Source organism: Oryctolagus cuniculus, chromosome 1 (assembly GCF_051225735.1).
Source record: "Oryctolagus cuniculus isolate XC-2025 breed Fujian yellow rabbit chromosome 1, ASM5122573v1, whole genome shotgun sequence".
Lineage (NCBI taxonomy): Eukaryota > Metazoa > Chordata > Mammalia > Lagomorpha > Leporidae > Oryctolagus > Oryctolagus cuniculus.
In genome coordinates, this window is record NC_142867.1 from 21504223 (window position 1) to 21524414 (window position 20192).

General features: G+C 49.8%; 1 protein-coding gene across 17 annotated transcripts in view; it reads right to left on the minus strand.

Moving 5' to 3' along the window:
- Positions 1-342: 342 nt before the first annotated feature.
- The window catches only part of LOC100346860 (putative inactive 1-aminocyclopropane-1-carboxylate synthase-like protein 2), a 30768-nt gene continuing 10918 nt past the window's right edge, over positions 343-20192 (minus strand). For 3 of the 17 annotated variants that reach the window (XM_089309197.1, XM_089309182.1, XM_089309194.1), the window contains 15 exons: positions 19430-19489; positions 18587-18657; positions 18114-18183; positions 17763-17829; positions 16692-16789; positions 16369-16443; positions 15596-15696; positions 14535-14624; positions 13193-13238; positions 12960-13101; positions 10907-11049; positions 10667-10820; positions 9725-9895; positions 4819-9580; positions 343-838 (listed from right to left, as the gene is read on the minus strand). In XM_089309197.1, the coding sequence (XP_089165323.1) occupies positions 9732-9895; positions 10667-10820; positions 10907-11049; positions 12960-13101; positions 13193-13238; positions 14535-14624; positions 15596-15696; positions 16369-16443; positions 16692-16789; positions 17763-17829; positions 18114-18183; positions 18587-18657; positions 19430-19489 (1281 nt within the window). In that variant the 3' untranslated portion in view covers positions 343-838; positions 4819-9580; positions 9725-9731. Of the gene's footprint in view, positions 839-4322; positions 4457-4818; positions 9581-9724; positions 9896-10092; positions 10552-10666; positions 10821-10906; positions 11050-12959; positions 13102-13192; positions 13239-14534; positions 14625-14648; positions 14811-14942; positions 14978-15047; positions 15403-15595; positions 15697-16368; positions 16444-16691; positions 16790-17762; positions 17830-18113; positions 18184-18586; positions 18658-19429; positions 19490-20192 lie in introns of those variants that run through there. The other 14 variants (XM_089309214.1, XM_070071345.2, XM_089309190.1 and 11 more) reach the window with 13 other exon arrangements.

Below are 20192 nucleotides of genomic sequence, written 5' to 3' on the forward strand. Positions count from 1 at the left end.
CCTAATGCCGCGGATGTCCGCTTTCTCTCAGTTTGCAGTTCCTGTCTTCCCTGTGAGGATCACGCGACGGCTCCTTGCTAAAGACAACTCCCGGGCGCTCAGTCTAGCGTTTGGGATGCCACTTGCCACACCCATGTGCCCTCTCAGAGTGCCTGGGTCAAGGTGGCTTCCTGCTAATGTACACCCTGGGAGGCAGGAAGTGCTTGGGTCTCCCTGCCTCTCAAATAAGTAAATTAAAAGGGAATTACCGTGTGCCACAGGCACCTGCAACAGGGAGAATTAACTCCACCCCACGAACACTGGCATTTGTCCTCCTTGGAAGCCCCACACACTCGACAGAACAAGGCGAGAAGGTCTTTTTATTCACCTTTATGAAGGTTCTTGGCAGGACAGTGCAATACATAAATAACATATAAACTGAAAAGGAAGGTGGGAGATGGTCTTTCTTCACAGACGACATGCTTACTTACGTTGGAAATTTGAAGAATAATAGGGCTGAATAACATGGCCTAATAACAGGGCTAATAATAGCAACGCTGGCTAAGAAGTGAGCTTAGCAGGGCTGCAGGATCCCGTTGAGGGATGATGCTTCGTGAATTTGTTAGAAGTGATGATGGGGTTCTGAAGAGAGCGTCTTCGCCAGCCGGAGGGCGAGGTGTGGGAAGCAGGAGGGAGACTTGGACAGACTTGAAGGTGAGAGACAGGGCCCGGCGCCGCTGCACAGTGGCAAGTCCAGTGTTGGTGCAGCGTCAGGGGCGTGGGAGGAAGTGTGTGGCTAGAAGCAGGAGCTGCATCAGGGGTCTTCAAAAATGAACTGATCAGGATTGTGGACTTCTCCCTGAGGACAACAGGAATTTTGATTAGTAATTATAAACCAACTTTTTTAGAAAACTTGTATTTATTGAATATAAATTTCAAAAGTACAACTTTTGGATTACAGCAGTTTTTCCCCCCATAACCACCCTCCACCCGCAAACCATCCCATCTCCTACTCCCTCTCCCATCTCATTCTTCATTAAGATTCATTTTTAATTATCTTTATATACAGAAGATCAACTTAGTATATACTAAATAAAGATTTCAACTGTTTACACCCACACAGACACACAAAGTATAAAGTACTGTTTGAAGACTATTTTTACCATTATTTCTCATAGTACGGGGCCAGCGCTATGGTACAGTGGGTTAACACCCTGACCTGAAGCGCCGGCATCCCATATGGGCATGGTTTCGAAACCCGGCAGCTCCACTTTCCATCCAGCTCTCTGCTATGGCCTGGGATAGCAGTAGAAGATGGCCCAAGTCCTTGGGCCCCTGCACCCATGTGAGAGACCCAGAGGAAGCTCCTGGCTCCTGACTTTGGATTGGCACAGCTCTGGCCATTGCAGCCAACTGGGGAGTGAACCATCGGATGAAGACCTTTCTCTCTCTCTGCCTCTCCTTCTCTCTGTGTAACTCTTTCAAATAAATAAATCTTTAAAAAAATTCCTCATAGTACAACACATTAAGGACAGAAATCCTACATGGAGAGTAAATGCACAGTGACTCCTGTTGTTGATTTAACAATTGACACTCTTATTTATGACGTCAGTAATCACCTGAGGCTCTTGTCATGAGCTGCCAAGGCTATGGAAGCCTCTTGAGTTCACAAACTCCGACCTTATTTAGACAAGGCCATAATCAAAGTGGAAGTTCTCTCCTCCCTTAAGAGAAAGATACCTCCTTCTTTGATGGCCCATTCTTTCCACTGGGATCTCACTCACAGAAATCTTTCATTTAGATCATTTTTTGCCACAGTATCTTGGCTTTCCATGCCTGAGAGACTCTCATGGGCTTTTTTAGCCAGATCCGAATGCCTTAAGGGATGATTCTGAGGCCAGAGTGCTGTTTAGGGCATCTGCCATTCTATGAGTCTGCTGTGTATCCTGCTTCCCATGTTGGATTGTTCTCTCCTTTTTAATTCTATCAGTTACTATTAGCAGACACTGGTCTTATTTATGTGATCCCTTTGACACTTAATCCTATCTTTGTGATCAATTATGAACTTAAACTGATCACTTTAACTAGTAAGATGGCATTCGTACCTGCCAACTTAATGGGATTTGGAGTCCATGGCATGTTTCTAGCTTCACCCTTAGGGGTAAGTCCGAGTGAGCTGTGCTGAACTGTATATCTCCTCCCTCTCAATTATAAAGCAATTTAACCTGAGATTTATAGAATACCACATAGAACAACTGCAGAATACACTTCTTTTCAAGTGCGCATGAAACATTGGCCAAGATAAATCATAAGCTATAACAAGTCTGCCTATAAACAAAGCTCAATACATTTCAAAGGACTGAAATCACATCATACATTCTCTAGTCACAGTGGAATTAAAGTGGAAATCATCAACAAAGAGATTTGAACAATCCCCCAATACTTGGAAACTAAAACACATATGCTAACTAAACCATAGATTTTTGAAAAGCAAAAGAAATCACAAAGAAAAGTAGAAAATACTTTTAGTGGAAGGATCATAAAATCCCAACATATCAAAATTTCTGGGATATAATTAAAGCAGTGCTTAGAAAGATGTGAGAAGTCTTAAATGCATGTATTAGAAAAGAACAGCTTAAAAGCAATGAGCTAAGCTTCCACATTAAGTAGCTAGGAAAAGACCAAATGAAGCCCAAGGCAAATAAAAGGAAATAAAGAGTAGAAATAAAACAGAGAAGAAATTCACTAACAGAAAAAAAAAAAAACAATAAAACTATAAATTGGTTCTTTGAAAAGATCCATACAATTGACGAACATTTTGATTGATCCAAAACATGCCCTGCAATACCTGGCGAGAAAAAGGAGATACAATCATGGATCCTACAGAGATCAAAGGATAACAACAGAGAAATCATAAGAAACTTTATATCAATGAGTAAACTCAGATGAAACGGCGATTTTCACTGACAGACATAAACTCCTAAAACTGAACAAGAAATAGAAAGCTTGAATATGCCTGTATGTGCTAAGGAAAGTCCCAAAGGCATTTATGTGGCTAGTATTATTGATATCAAAACAAACAATGCATTACCAAAAAAATTACAGAACAGTGTCCCTCATGAAAACAGATCCAGAATTTTTTTTTTTAGTTTTATTTATTTATTTTTATTTTGACAGGCAGAGTCAGAGAGAGAGAGAGAGAGAGAGAGAGAGAGAGAGAGAGAGAGAGAGAGAGAGAAAGGTAGGTTTTCCTTCCATTGGTTCACCCCCTAAACGGCTGCCACGGCCAGTGCTGTGCCAATCCGAAGCCAGGAGCCAGGTGCTTCTCCTGGTCTCCCATGTAGGTGCAGGATCCAAGCACTTGGGCCATCCTCTACTGCCCTCCCGAGCCACAGCAGAGAGCTGGCCTGGAAGAGGAGCAACCGGGACTAGAACCCAGTTCCCATATGGGATGCCGGTGCTGCAGGCGGAGGATTAACCAAGTGAGCCATGGTGCTGGCCCTGACAGATCCAGAATTCTTAATAAAATCCCAGGCCATAGCTGACGATATCTAAAAGGATGCTGCGTCACGATTGGATGTGGCTCACGGCAGGAACAGAAAGTTGGCTTCTCGATACCTTTACAAAAATCAATGCAGTTGACCTCATGGATAATCCAGAGAAAAACTGTATCATCTCTAGAGATGCAAATAAAAACCTCTGACAAAATTCGCCCCCAGTGATGGCAAAATTCTTGGCCAACTAAGAACAGAAGGAAACTCTTCTACCAGATAAAGGTAGCATGGAAACTACTTACAAGTAACATTATCCTTGAGTAAAAGACTGAACTCTATCCTGCTAAGTCTGAGAAGAAGGCCAGAGTGCCTCCTCTCTCTTTTATCCAACAGTATCCTAGAGATGCCAGGCAGTATCGTTACCATAAACGAATAGGCAGCATGGACATTGACAAAGAAGAAAATAGTTCTGTATTCACAGAAAACATGATTACTTAACATTGATATTTCTAAGAAATCCCCCCAAAACTACTAGGGCTGGAAAGTGAATTTAGCAAGCTTGCAGGGCACTGCTGGGGCTGTCTCAGGAGGCTCTCAAGCTTCTCCCTGCTCCCAAGCAGAGGGCAAAAGCATCCTCCTTTTGTTTAGACTGTCTTTTCAAGGATATATTATATACAGCAAACGGCCACAGATAACAGCCATAGTGTTTCCCTTGAGAGCTAAGGCCCCCTCAAGGCTTTCTGGGGGGTGGCAGGGGAGGGGTGGGGTGGGCTCCCTGCTGGTCAGGTGCCTTAAGCTCCCTCTGCTGCGTCGCGCCCACTGCCCAGCACCAGCAGGTGCAGGTGTCACCTGGCCCTCTTCACTTTGCCCCATAGGAGTCGGAGCTTGGAGAACTGCTGCAGAAGCTGCTACTGCGACTCCTGCCTGTGCTGGACTTTGTCTCGGACTCAAGGTTCTCAGGTTTCCGCCAGCTCTCCCGCGATCTGTAAGGTGAAAATCCCAGTCTTCCAAATCCTTGATACAGACAAGATGGGTCTAGGAAAGTTAATTGTTTCTACATTGTGTTCGAGTTCTCCAAAGAGGAGGACAAACTAACAGGCTAAAGATGCGGGTATGGAAGAGGAGGTCTATTGTGGGAATAGGCTTACGTTGTCATGGGGACCCGATACCTCATGAGCTATGGCCTAAGAGCTGGAGAGCAGGAAAGCCAGTGGTGTCCTTTGGTTCAAGTGCAGAGGCCCAAGAATCAGGGGACTCTCGGGCCAAGGCAGGAGGCTGGGGAAGGGCAGGGAGTGCAGGACAGAGCTTTGGAGACGGAAGGCCCTGGCAGCAGGAGCTGTGATACCTGAGGGAGGAGAGGATGGGTGTCCCCGCTCAAGAAGAGATCATTCACCTTCCTCGGCCCTTCTCTTCTATTGAGGCCCTTGGGAACCTGGGAGACGTGCATGCGCACTGCTGAGCATGGGGCTTCTTTGTTCAGTCCACTGGTTGACATGCTCCTCTCTTCCAGAAGCTTCCTCACAGACACACCCAGAGACTATGTTTCACCAGGCATCTGGGCATCCCTTAGCCCGGTCAGGTTCACCATCACGGATATATTAGCAATAGTCAGAAAATGAAATTAGTAAGAAACTTTAGCATAAAAAAGGCATAATATACTTAGTAACAAATTTAAGAAAATATGCATGACTTGTATAGTGAAAACTATAAAGTGCAGGAATTAAAGGATCTAAATAAATGAAGAGATTCCATGTGTGTGGATAGGAACATGTCAATTTTCCCCAACTTGATTTATTGATTCATTGCAATCTCTATAAAAATCCTAGCAGACTTTTGTGGAAATTGACAAGCTTGTTCTCAAGTTTATTTGGAGGGCCAGCGCTGTGGCGTGGCAGGTAGGGCCACTGCCTGAAGTGCCGGCATCCCATATGGAGCCAGTTCGAGTCCCGGCTGCTCGACTTCCGATCCAGTTCTCTGCTATTGCCTGGGTCCTTGGGCCCCTGCACCTGCGTGGGGGACCCAGGGGAAGTTCCTGGCTCCTGGCTTCAGATCAGCACAGCTGGCCATTGTGGTCATTTGGGGAGTGGGCCAATGGATAGAAGACCTCTCTCTCTCTGCCTCTCTATAATTCTCTCAAATAAATAAATCTAAAAAAAAAAAACTTGTTTGGAAATCCAAAGGGCCTAGCAAACAAAGCAATTCTGAAGACGACCAACAAGGCTGGAAGTCTCCCAGTGGATGACAAGATCTACTATAGAGCCAAGTAATCAGGACACTGCGTCATTGCATGAGAACAGGCTTACAGATCAACGAGACAGAACAGGTGGTCCAGAAACGGAATTGCACAGAGGAGGGGACTTCAAAAAGTTGGTGGAAAATGGAATTAAAGCTTATTTTGATGCAAAAAATATTGAAATAAAATGCATAGGGGCCAGCGTTGTGGCACAGTGGGTTAAAGCCCTGGCCTGAAGCGCTGGCATCCCATATGGGCGCTGGTTCTAGTCCAGGCTGCTCCACTTCTGATCCAGCTCTCTGCTATGGCCTGGGATAGCAGTGGAAGATGGCCCAAGTCCTTGGACCCCTGCACCCGCGTGGGATACCCGGAGGAAGCTCCTTGCTCCTAGCTTCAGGTCAATGAAGCTCTGGCTGTTGCAGCCATCTGGGGTGTGAACCAGTGGATGGAAGACCTCTCTGACTCTACCTCTTTCTGTAACACTTTCAAATAAATCTTATAAAAGAAATAGAATGCAGTTTTTTCATGTATGCATTTTCCATGAACTTTTGAAGAGTCCTCATTACCTGCCAGCTTGATTTTTGACAAGGAAAGGATCTTTTTTTGAATGATATTGTAACAACCAGATATCCACATGGGAGGAAGCCTTGATCTTTACATGACACCTGATGCAAAAATTAACTGAAAAATGGACAATAGACCTACATGTAAAAGCTGCAACGAGTACACTAGCACTTTTTTTTTAAAAAAGATTTGAAAGAGTTACACAGAGAGAGAAAGAGAGGCAGAGAGAGTGAGCGAGCGAGCAAGAGAGAGTGTGCTCTTCCGTCCGCTGGTTAACTTCTCAGTTGGCCACAAAATCCAGAGCTGCGTCAATCCAAAGCCAGGAGCCAGGATCTTCTACCGGGTCTCCCATGTGGGTACAGGGGCCCAAGGACTTGGGCCATCTTCGAGTGCTTTCCCAGGCCATAGCAGAGAGCTGGATTAGAAGTGGAGCAGCCGGGTCTTGAACCGGCGTCCATATGGGATGCCAGCACTGCAGGTGGAAGCTTTACCTGCTGTGCCACAGCACTGGTCCCTCCAGCTTCTTTTAATGCAGAACCTGGGAAGCAGATGTTATAGATTGCCACCACCCACATGGAAGACCTGGCTTGCATTTCTAGCCCAGCCCTGGAGCCCCAGTTATTAAGGGCATTTGGGGAGTGAACCAGTGAACAAGAGAATGTTTCTCCAAGAGTTTACAAGAAAAATTTTAGAAATAAACATTAAAACCAGAAAAATTGATCCTTGGGGGAGTGTGGGGACAAGAATTGGCTGGAAATGAGCAAGAAATTGTTTTCTTGAATGACTGAAATGTTCTTGATTAGGGTATGAGTTAACTGAGTGCAAGTTTTTTTTAAGATTTATTTGAAAGTCAGAGTTACACGGAGAGAGAGAGAGAGAGAGAGAGAGAGAGAGAGAGAGAGGGAGGGAGGGAGGGAGGGAGGGAGGGAGGTCTTCCATCCGGTGGTTCACTAACCAGTTGGCCACAACAGCCAGAGCTGTGCCAATCTGAAGCCATGAGCCTCCTCTGGGTCTCCAATGTGGGTGCAGGGGCCCAAGGACTTGGGTCATCTTCTACTGCTTTCCCAGGCCACAGCAGAGAGCTGGATTGGAAGTGGAGCAGCCGGGTCTCAAACCGGTGCCCATATGGGATGCCGGTGCCCCAGGTCAGGGCGTTAACCCACTATGCCACAGCACTGGTCCCTGACTATAAGTTTTGAAACTTGAATAGTACACTTATGATCTGTGCCATTACATGAGGCACAAATTATTTAAAGATTTGAAAGACAGAGTTACATAGAGAGGTAGAGACAGAGCGAGAGGTCTTCCACCTGCTGGTTCACTCCCCAAATGGCTGCAACTACTGGAGCTGAGCCAACGTGAAGCCAGGAGCCAGGAGCTTCTTCTGGGCCTTCCACATGGGCGTAGGGGCCCAAGGACTTGGGCCATGCTCCATTGATTTCCCAGGCACATTAGCAGGGAGCTGAACTTGAGCTGGGAATTGAACCGGCACCCATATGGGAGCATATACAAAGGGTCTCCTAAAAGTTCATGGGAAATGCATCTTAGGGAGAACTTATGCATGGATGTCAAAATTTCATTTGCACCAAGAAAACCTCCAAATTCCATTTTTGCATGAACTTCTTGAAGTACCCTCATGTATGTCAGTTCTGCTGCTAACTTCTCCACTCAAAGCATGCACGAATACCCCCACGTGGGAACACTTTGGGATCATCTCACCATCTTAAAGAATTCCCAAAACACCACACGTAAGCCTGAGGAGCATAGTCTTGTTTTTGTATACCCTTTTTTTTTTTTTCATATTACTTGAAGAGCAGAGAGACAAGAACACACAGATCTTTCATCTGCCAGTTCACTTCCCAGATGCCAGGGCCAGGTCAGGCTAACATCTGGAGCCCAGAACTCAATGTTGATCTCCCACGTGGGTGGCAGGGACCCGAGTACTCGAGCCAGCACCTGCTGCTCCCCAGGGTGTGCATCAGCAGGAAGGAGGAATTGGAAGCAGAACTGGGACTCGGACCCAAGCACTCAGAGAGGCGTGTGGGCCTCCCAGGTGATGTCTCAGCTGCTGGGCCAAACACTCGCATTCTGAGAGCTTTTCAGTCCTCTACAAAGGTAACCCTTGCTCTGCCCATCCCACAGCTTCAGAGTGAGGGCGCTGCAGAGATGCGCAGGGGTGGGTATGACTTGAACAGCTGAGAACACTCGAGATAGAAACGGAAGATCCCAGGTGCTCGGAACATAATGTTTACCTGGCCCCTAAAATTCAGGTATTGAAATCCTTACTCCTGAGGCGATGGTTTTAGGAAGGCAGGGCTTTGGGCAGGCGTGATTGGCTCCTGCAGGCAGAGGGAAGACTCCTCAGCCCTCCTGCCCTGGGAGGGGACAGAGAACACACAGGCCATCCCCACACGTTGAATCTGCCAGGGCCATGACCTTGGACTTGAGCCAAGTCGGTTGATTATGAGCTACCCAGTTTCTGGTATTGTCAGAGCAGCACGAACAGGCCAAGACACTAAGTTTGTCACTGCACAGTCATGTTCAGGCCTCGTGGAAATACAGAAGTGCAAAGAACTCTGCTTTGGAAAAAGTGCCTGCAATTACACATGTGCACACACACACACACACACACACACACACCCTGCCGCCGCCGCCACCGCCACGGTGGGTGTGACCCTGTGAGAATTCTCTGGAACCTGGCAGCCAACACCTGGAAATTGTGTCATCCACTAGGAACTGCTTCTTTCCATCTCTTCTCTACTGCCCTGACAGCAAACTTTATACATAACCTGCCTCAGAACTCAGAAGTCTCTCCCCCAAAGGCGTTCATGGAGAACGTAAGTAGGAAAACGTCCCGGAATTTGAGAGAATACAGAATTTATTAGATAGTCAATCTAAAAACTGAACCCATCTAAAATAGATACCCAGACAGCTCCCTTTGTCCATCCAGGTGCCTGCAGGCTTTCCCATCCCAACCCCAATAAAAACACCGTTTTTGTATATAAAATGGCTGCCAAGACTAAAAAGCCGCTAAGCTCCCAAAGCTGGCAGGTGCTCAGCTTGAGGAGGTTGATGGCGGGTCAGATGAGGCCGTTCCCGGAGGAGCCCACATCTGCTCAGTCACAGCCACAGTCCAGTACCCCAGCCTTCAGGACCAGAGGCCGCTCTCTGACCACGGGCCCCCGAGCAGGTGACCGGGGAGAGCCGTGGGCTGGGAAGCCGGCAGCCTACTCCCGCATGGCGTCCGCCAGCTGCTTCACTATCCATTCCTGCTTCTGCTCCTCTAGCACCTGACGGAACCGATGCATGGCTAGAGGGGGTCCGAATGGAGACAGAAATAAGGATTAGTGCATTTGCAGGTGGGCCCCTGGGGCTCACGGCTGCTCAGCAAGTCTTCCTTGGTATGCACCTCCAAGTCCTGCCATATCCCTGACGGGTTTGCTTTTGAACTTACTGTCATATCAGCAGCCTGCCAGATGCTTCAATGTCTCATAGCAAGTCCTGTGCCCTGGCTTTTGGCTTTGGCCTTGAGATTTGTTTGTCCCTAATGTCTTTCCATTCACCGTTTTCCATAACTGCTCGTGAGAATGAACGATGCACTGCTGCATTGCCAGAGGCCAGCATACTGTCAGACATGCAACAGGTAATTGTTACGCTGCATTGCCAGAGGCCAGCATACTGTCAGACATGCAACAGGTAATTGTTACGCGAGTGTCATACCCTCAGGGCAGAATCTGAGCTTTATAGTACGAAACTACAGGGACTTCTATGGCCATCTACCTCTCTCACCAGCTAGACAGTCAGTCCCCAAGGCAAAAGCTGTCTTTTTAAAATGTTTATTGAGAAGCAAAGAAACAGACCAGTCTCCTATTTACTGGTTCATTCCCCAAATGCATACCACAGTTGGGGCTAGGCCAGGCCAAAGCCAGGGGCCAGGAGCTCAATTTGGGCCTCCCCCATGGGTGGCAGAGACCCAAGTATTTGAGCCATCACCTGTGCCTCCCAGGGTGTGCATCAGGAGCCAGGACTCAAGTCCAGGCACTGAGATGTGGGTGTCACAAGTGGCATCTTAATGAGCCAAATGCCCACTCCTAGAAGAGTGCTTCTTTGTTAGCATATGGTCCCACTGCTTCACTCAATGGCAGGCACAGAACGGATACCCAAAAGGTATTGTGAATGAAAACGTAGGAACTTGAAGAATGTATCTGCTCCTGTTTCCAAAGCAGCATGGAGATGAAAACGGAAACCATATAGGAGGTCTGGCATCCGGGCTACACAAAGCTGGTGTGTGGGGCAGGAGAGGAGATGAAAGGAGAGAGAGACAGGAGGATTCAGGCATGCAGTGACAGAGCAGTGTCTGTAAGGAGGCCAGGGTTGGGGGGCCAGCACCACTCACCCACTTGCAGCTCGGAAGGTTTCTCTGCAAAGGTGAGGCGGAACCAGCCAGGCTCCTCACACCTGAAGCTTTTGCCACGTGATAGCACCAACTTGTTGTCTAGGAAGCGCCGATGGAGGGCCAGCTCTCCATCAAATGTGCATGGTTCCAGGTACTAGGGAGGGCACAGGAGTGGAGCTGAGCCCAGGACCGCCGCAGCAGGCCCACCCAGGAACGCCTGTCCTCACTGCCAGAACTCACCGATTTCAAGCTGACCCAGACAGAGAGCCCAGAGCCACCCTTGAGAAAGGGGACCTCCAATGCCTTCAGCTCGTCAGTGATGTACTTGTAAGCATCCTGGAGCCGGGAGCGATTAGTGGGCAGGTATACCTTGTCAATCCATTCTGGAGAGGTGGGAGGAGAGGGCCACCTCAGACCTCGTGCCAGAGCTTTCAGGGGTCCTTCCCCAGTGCTCCCCGACTAGACTTCCTGCAAGGAATTTCTATAACCGGCACAGACTCTGCCTGATACCCGAGCTAATGGCTTCCATCCAACACACTCACCCTCTTATCCATGGCTCTGGGGGAGACATCAGGCTTCTCTATGGTCTAGCAGGGCCATCGAGTTGATACCCCTGAGACAAGGAGTCGGGGTACCCCTGGAGGGCTTGCTGCTAATGTCATCAACTGCACATAGAACTCACTGCGCCTCTTGCCTCACACAGAGGACTTGGAGGCACCTGGACTTGCCTGGAGATGTGTGCAGCACTGGCAGTGTGATAGAACTTCTTGGAGGGATTCTGGAAGCTCTGGTGTCCAGGATATACCCCTCGATCTTCTAAATCGGGATCCTTGAGAATGGAGCCCACATATCGACATTTAAGCCTCCCAAGCGGTTAAGACACCACTTGGCGGGCCCACATCCCGTATCAGAGTGTCTGAGCGAGACCTATCTCCTCGTATCCAGCTTCCTGATAATGTGTTTCTCGGTAAGCAGAGGGGACGGCTCAAGCCGTCTCTGCCAGCCATGTGGGAAGCAGAGATTGGGTTCCAGGCTCCTGGCTCCGGCCTGGCCCAGCTTCAGCTGTTGTGTATATTGGGAATGAACCAGTAGATGGAAGATCTTTCTCTGTGTCTGTTTCTCTGCATCTTTTTAAAGGTTTGTTTACTTATTTAATTGAAAGAGAGAGAGAGAGACAGAGAGAGACAGGCAAAGAGAGAGGGATCTTTCATCTGCTGGGCTCACTCTCCAGATGGATACAATGGCAAGGGCTAGGCCAGGCCAAAGCCAGGAAGCTGGAACTCCATCTAGGTCTCCCTGGCAAGGGACACAAGTACTTAGGCCATCGTCTGCGACTTTCCCAGGCACGTTACCAGGGAAGTGGATTGGAAACAGAGCATCCAAGGCTCAAACTTGTGCTCCAGTATGGAATGTCAACATTGCAAATGGAGGCTTAACCTGTTATACCACAACCTGGCCCACCTCTGTCTTTCAGATAGTTTTTTTAACACTTAAGCTCCCCAAGCAATTCCAAGGTGCACCCAAGGTTGAGACCCAGAGATCCATGGGCTAGGATCTGACTTCTGACAAGTGTCGAGGAGCTTGGCACCACGTAGGGAAGCATCCTGTGGGCTTTACCTGATCTGTACTCTTTTCTACTCAAAGCCGAAAGCAAGTTGCTAATGATCACTCTTTCAGGACATCACAGCTATCATTTAACCTTCCAGCCTGGCTCGGTCCTAGCACAAGGAATTTTTAAAAGGGGGTTTCTTCCAGGCTTGGGCCATGGCATTAAAGGGGGCAGTTCCGTCCAAGGCCAGCATTCACGCGAGACCCAAGTGGGGAGGGGAAATCGAGATGCTATAGACCTTGGGACACTAACTCGTCTGAAGGACAGCTCTTCAGCCTCCTGGGAAGATGACATTAAATTCTATTAGAAGAATCAGGGCGTTCCTTTGTTGCCTTTGCCTGAAGTAAGCAGGGTATTGGGGAGCGAAAACAGACAGTCACGTCAAGGCCAGTTTCTGAAGTTCCCACTTGCAGGTCTTAGAGCAGGGCTGACTGTTTCCTGGTAGAGTTCGGCAATTTAAAGCCCATCCTGTGTCGTAGAACAAGACCTCCACTTTCTACCCATATTCCACTGCCCTATCTAAGCTGTGTCCTGCCCTCCTCCAGACTTCACATCCTGCCATGGTTAAATTTGTGGCGCAGGATAAACTCAGTTGAGGGCACATCAGAAGCCCAAGCCCATCTAATGACTCCTGCTGGCCCTGAGGTCCGTCCGAGACGCTGGCCTGGGGCTGGAGCTCAGTACCTCTGTCCTGGAGCAGTCGGTACAGCTTGTACTGGGTGACGCCAGAGGTACCATGGAGGCAGCCAAAGGAGCACACAGCAGAGGCCACGCCCTTGCTGTGGGTGTATAGAGCCCCCAAGCGAAGGCCAGAGATGCCAAAATCCTAGAGGAAGAGGGGTAGAGGAGGCCACATGTGACTTGTCTGCCTTCTGGTCCCTTCTCCCTTTCCTTCAAGGATGCTAACTGGGGCTCACCTTACTAGTTCCCCAGATCACATGAGTCCTGTTGGGGTCCGGCAAACTAGAGAATAAATGCAAAAGCCAAAGTTAGGGAGAAATAGCTGAAGGATGGAAACTCGGGTGGGGTCTTTGAGCAGAAATGGGAAGATGGAATTGTGCTACTTCCTAGACCTTGCTCTCTAAGGGTCCCAATGTTCAAGAAATGGCTGCTCCAGTTAGGCCAGGAAGTCAACACAAGTCACCCCCGAAGAACTCATCGAATGACAGCCTGGACCCTCAGTCTGACTTGTGGTTCTCCTGCACCTGGTCCAAAGCTACCTTCTTGGCAGTTGGCTCTTCAGATAAGGGCTACAAACCCTTTCTAATATTTATTTTTTCATTTGAGAGGCAGACATGGTGAGCACCCATCCCTAAAGGCCCACAATGGCTAGGACAGGGCCAGGCCACAGTCAGGAGCTAGGAATGCAATGCAGGTCTCCCACTTGGGTGGCAGGAACCCAATTATTTGAAGCTTCACTTGGCAACTCTCAGGATCTGTATTGTCAGGAAGCTGGAGCCAGGAGGGCAGCTGGGGATTAAACCCTGGTACTGCGATGTGGAACACGGGTGTTTTAACCACGAGGCCAAATGCTCACCCCCAACCACCATTTAAAAAGAATATGTGAGCATTTCCTAGAGAATTTTAATTTCATTGTATTTGAAAGAGAAAAAGAGACACAGATCTCCTATTTGCTGGTTCAGTCCTCAAATGTGCACACGCAGCTAGGACTAAGCCAAGGCCATGCCAGGAGTCCAGAATTCAATCCAGGTAGCCCAGGTGGGTGACAGGGACCCATGTGCCTGAGCCATCGTGTGCCCCCTCCCGGGGTATGCATTAGCTGAACGCTGAATTGGAAGGGCAGGAGCTGGGACAGGAACCAGGCATTCCAATCCGGGAGGCAGTTGTCCCAAGCAGTGTCGTAACCACGGTGTCAAATGTTCCCCTCTCACCTATTTCTTCATGTTCACCTTTGTGAAGCTGTTCCTTCTGCCAAGATGCCCTTCCCTGGCCTTGCTGGACTCTCACCCCTGGAGCCAAATACTGAGCTTTCGAAATCTGCCCTGCTCTGTGCTCTTCCGGTGCTCTGCAGGAACACCCTGACTGGCTTTGGGACTGTATCTTAACCTTTGATGGTCCACTTTCTAGCTTGCCCTCAAGTAATCTTGTATACAAAATGGCATTTGGGGGACAGTTGGGAGGGAGACGATGCTCTGCTTGTATCCACCCCCACCTAACTCAGTTACTAGCAGACAGCAACATCCTACAAAGCGGGGATCGCGTGGTTCTCATTCCCAACTCTAGCTAAGCCCAGCTCACCTGGTTAGGCTCAGGACACTGTGGAATGTGGCAGATCCATCAAACACAGAGAGCATGTAGCTCTCATCCACAATCACATGGAGGCGGTTCCTGTATTGGGTGGAAGAGAGAGAGAGAGAGAGCGAGCGAGCGAGCGAGCAGGATCTAGCTTGTCCTCCCAATCTTCATTCACTTTATGGTCTTCTCTGGATAGAGATCAGATACGCTGACTTCCCCAGCAGCCATGCAGCCCTTGCAAGGTTGAGATGATAGGCCACCAGGGACCCTGGAGCCTGGCTTGGGGGTAACACAGACATACACGATAACTTATTTAACCTTTCAACCACCAAGAGGAGACCAATGGGAGGCGGCTGGGTGCCCAAGACGGTTTCAGTCTGGCACCAAGTGTGCATGTACACATCATCTCACCGATTCTCCCAACAGTCCTCTCCACAGTTGTCTCCCTTTCACGGATGAAAAACAAAAGAAACAAAAAACCCGTAAGACTCCAAGATGTGAAGGGAATCCCTTCCGTGAGCAGATGCTGGAGCTGGGCCCTCCTCCCGGCCATGTTGAAGTCTTGCTCAGTGAGCTCTGCATCCTTCCTCCCGTCCCCGTGTTCTGCCACTAGGAATCTGGGCGAGTCAGGAGGCTGAGACACGGCTGTTTCTTCTGGAAGACGGAAGTTTGCCTGCCCCGACAGGGCTGCCTGAGGATTCCAGTGGCTGACTGAACGTTAGCGATCAGCATTCTATAGGAGCACGCCGTCACCCCTCAAGACCTCAGGGCCTGTCTTCCTCGGCACCTCAGCCCGAGGGCCTTGGGAAATGGAGGCCCGAGGACAGCCACAGAAGTATCACTTGTGGTTCTCACTCTACATGGGCAAAAGCTAGCAAGGAAAGGACAAAACAAAACAAACCACATGGACTGAAGTGGTAAACACGTGGGTACCTTCCCTTTCAGTTCGTTGTATGACGCTCTATAGTGTATGGTAAGGATATTTAGCTCTGGTTCTGCGGCAACCAGAAGTGATGGGAACCCTTTTAGGGGTCCCGTATAGTCTCAAGCGGTGAAACTCTTACCTCTTTGCAAATTCCAGGTATTCCTGCAGCGAGTCCCGGGAGCAGACGTCACCCAGACAGTTCCGGGGGTTGACGAGCATGAGGCCTTTGACCTTTTTCCGCTAAAAAGAACCCAAATGCCACTGAGCGAATGCAAGCCCTTTCTATCGACTCCCCAGCCAGCCAAGCAGCCTTACGGGACAGGACATCTGGTAGGTGACACCAAGAAGGCTTGGCAGGATCTCTAAGCAGCAAATAGCATCATGTCCCCAGAGGCAGAACAATGGGGTCTGTGTGGCTACGGAGACATGCCCCTGTATCCATCAGTCTCTCCCGACTCGAGAGAGCCCACCATGTCTTGGTGAGCTTTTTTTTTTTTTTTTTTTTTTTTTTAAGATTTATTTACTTGAAAGTCAGAGTTACACACACACACACACACACACACACACAGTGGAGGGGGGTGTCCTCCATCTGCTGGTACACTCCCCAGTTGGCTGCAATGGCTGGAGCTGGGCTGATCTGAAGCCAGGAGCCTGGAGCTTCTGCCAGGTCTCCCACATGGGTGCAGGGGCCCATCTTCTACTGCTTTCCTGGGCCATAGCAGAGAGCTGGATCGGAAGCGGAGCAGCCGGGACTAGAACCGGCACCCATATGGGATGCCGGCACCACAGGCAGCGGCTTTCCCCGCTACTCCACAGCGTCCGCCCCGGTGAACAACTTGTATCAGAGATTTGATATGCAACATCGTCCACCACCAGTAGTAGCCACCCTGAAAACAGTATTTCTCCCCTTACCTTCAGTCTGGCTTCCACCAGGGCTTGCTCCAACTTGTTCACAGTGAGCTGAAAAGGATGGGTGTTCTCAGAGACCTGGAAGAGAAACACAGCTGAGGAATGCCTACATGGAGAGTGGCCTCGATCCCCCACTCCCACTAGTCCAGACAAGCCTTCGCCTTCACCCCGGGCTGCCGGCACCACAAGCCTCGTGCACTCTTGTTTCCTCACCCCTCCCCCACCGTCACTCACAGATGGAGAGGAAAGGTCCCACGCCCCTTCTAAATGGCCCTAGATCCCCTCGTTGCCCAGGTGGGCCGAGCAGGGAAGAGCCCCCTTCTGACCTCACTCTCTAGGTGGACGGGAATCAGCTCAACTCTCGCGTACAGGTTGGAGCTAAAGATGAAGCCACCGAAGAAGGGGGTGGGGACCAGGAAGGCTTCTGGAAGCACAGGGAGACAGAGGTGTCAGGTCAGGTCCCCTCCAGCAGGAGGCGCTGGTCGTCAGACCAGCAGCAAAGCTACCAACAGGGATGGTCAGCCTGGCAGTCCCTTCTCCCCAGGGGCTCATGCTGCTGCGCTCAGCCATTCTTACAGACATCAGGGAACAGAACTCTAGTTTCCTCTTCGGGGGGACACTACTAGAGAAGAAAGGGGAAGAATAGTGCTGTAAATGGCTCAGCACCCTAGGCCCGAGTCCGGCTAGAGAGAGGTCTTCCATCTGCTGGTTCACTCCCCAGATGGTTGCAATAGCCAGAGATGAGTTGATCCACAGCCAGGAGCCAGGAGCTTCCTCTGGGTCTCCCACGTGGGTGCAGGGGCCCAAGGACCTGGTCCATCTTCCACCGCTTCCCCAGGCCACAGCAGAGAGCTGGATCAGAAGTAGAGCAGCCCAGGACTCAAACCAGCGCCCATATGGGATGCCAGTGCTGTAGGTCGGGGCTTTGACCTGCTGTGCCACAGCACCAGCCTCTTGGGCATTGTTAAGAGGGAGATAGAGAACAGGCCTTTCAGCCTTAGTTGGTCCAAAACTCACTATAATTAGCCTTAATTTTTTTTTTTTTTTTTTGAGGAGGTAAGAAGTCTATATAGTCTAAACCATTTACTAGGGCTTCCTGCATTGCCATTGGCCCCAAAGCCCAACTATCACTATGAGGGGATGGCCTCCATTGCCATGGCTCCTGGAGTACACATCCTTGAAGACTGTTCTATGCTTCCCTTCTACAGTGAGTGTAGAATCTAAGTCCATTGCTCCCCTAGAAATAACACGAAGTCGTCCTAAGTATAGGAGATGTCCTAGCACTTGGGGTAAAGGACTTGTGTCAGGATACTCTTCCCCCCAAAGCCTGGTGCCTGTGTACTCCTGCCCAGATGCCAGTACTGTGCCGAGACGGAAAGCAGAGCCCATCTACTTACCCCCTGGATCACACAGAACCATGGCCAATGCAGAGAAGATGGAGTAGCAGCCATTAAGAATAACCACCTAACAACAATGCACAAGAAGCAGAAGTCACAAAACAGTACCTGTGGAAGGTGTAGCCATGCTGCCTCCCTGGCCCAGAAGGGACAGCCACCAACAGCCTTCCAGCTGGGACCCACTGGCTTTCACTCTACCTTGGCCCTCAAAATCTCCACGGGTTCTCCCTAGATCCCCTAGAAAACACAGTCTCCCAAGAACGCAGCCCACCACCAGGGTGGCAGGAAGGCTGCAACCTGGGAAAGCACAGCCCACCAGCAGGGTGGCAGGAGGCCGAGAAACCGACTCACGTTTTCGGGATCAAGGGGAGACGGAGCCTGGCAGTAGTCGGTCAGGAAACAAGCCACTTCTTTCCGCAGGCTGTGGACAGACCCAAAGACCCTGTGGTTCCCAGGCCTCCACCCTCCTTCAGGGTCTGCACTCCCATCTTCTTCAAAGGACAGAGTGTCCACATGAAAGGGATCTTTGCCACCCAGTCCTGCTTCTTTTTACAAGACTATCAACTGAGGCTATCAATTACCCAAGACCACACAGACAATAGAGAGCCGGGACAAGAACATGGGCCTTTTACATTAGAGGACAGTGCTATTCCTACCATAGAGTAAGCTGCCTCTTGACAAGCTTTAGCTCTAGGTATTTCCTAGAAGTTGTTACCCAAGGAAATCAGGAGGCAACCAACCAAGAATTTGGCACTGCGAGTCCTCCCCTGGACAAGGATAGGTGCCCATGGATGCGGAGACCCTCGGTCTCAGAGGTCACTTACAAGGGTTGCCCTCTCCAATCCGGATATTGCAGTAGGATGTTCTCCATGCGGTTCATGTCACTCCGGCACAGCTGTGACAAACAGAGCATGAAGACAGCCAGCCCAAGAGGTCTACCTACTCCTGACTTACGCAAGAATGTTTGTCTACATGTACTTGGCCTCCTAGAAGAGGAACAGGTGTACTTGTTACCTGCTCCTTAATGCATGGAGGCTCTTTTTTTTTTTTTTTTGGACAGGCAGAGTGGACAGTGAGAGAGAGAGACAGAAAGAAAGGTCTTCCTTTGCCGTTGGTTCACCCTCCAATGGCCACCGCGGCCGGTGCACCACGCTGATCCGATGGCAGGAGCCGGGTACTTATCCTGGTCTCCCATGGGGTGCAGGGCCCAAGAACCTGGGCCATCCTCCACTGCACTCCCTGGCCACAGCAGAGAGCTGGCCTGGAAGAGGGGCAACCGGGACAGAATCTGGCACCCCGACTGGGACTAGAACCTGGTGTGCCAGCGCTGCAAGGCGGAGGATTAGCCTAGTGAACCGCGGCGCCAGCCGGCTCTTTTCTTCTCGACATACATTACACAAGTGCCATAGGCACATCACTGGGAAGTATTTGATAACCGCCCCAGTGTAGACACTCCACAGGCAGCCTATCTACCTTTACTTAACCAGAGAATACCCTTAGACACACTCAGCATGGCCGGGAAGTTAGATGTACTGTTCTACAAGTATCTCTTCCCCTCCTTTCCCAAACTCCTGTGTCCCACTCTTCCATCTACCACATGCCAAGAGACATTCTAGGGGGACAGGGCTTGGTGGGCGAGGCTCAGCACAGCCCAGTACACAACTCACCCTTTCAGTCAGCAGATAGGTGCAGAGTTTGTTCTCACTGGTGCCAAGGTTAATGAAGCCCTGGAGATGGAAGGAACTGAGATTAGCCCTCTTGCCCCACCCTTTATGGACGCCTTCAAACATATCAGTAAGTACTCAGCTTGGCTTGCTTCAGAGATCTCACTCCCCCACGAGGCTTTTTCAACCTGCGTTTCACAACTTGAAGTGTTAGCAAACTTTCCATGAATCCAGTCTTAAAGCTTGCAAATTCCTCCCATTTAGAGTCTCCATAGATAATTAAAGGTTACATTATGTTTATCTACCAGTCATTGAGTTCTTACTATGCGCAAGACATTAGACAAGTCTTTACATGAACTGTCTCAACTCCTGGGAAGAAGGTTCTGCGTGATCCTGAGTAGGAAATTTGCAAGAGTTCAGTACCGTTCTAGCTGTGTGACCTTTGGTGATGGGCAGAGATTCACCTGCTAGACCCCAGAATCCAGACCCCTTGACCACCACAGGCCCTACCTAGTACTCATCTCTGCCATTTCTCCTTACACATGGGGACCTCCAGGTTACTGAAGGAGATTCAGTATGGAGACAACTGACTCAGCTCCCAGAAAAGCAGATGGTCACTGGCCACACCTCACTTGGAGGATGGGAACAGGAGGGAAGGCATGGCTTGTGCCATCCTCTGCCCTCTGGCTAGAGACCTGCTGTGGGCCTCCTTCACTGGGAACCATGTCACCATCATGCATGCCCCATCACCATCACGCATCCCTCC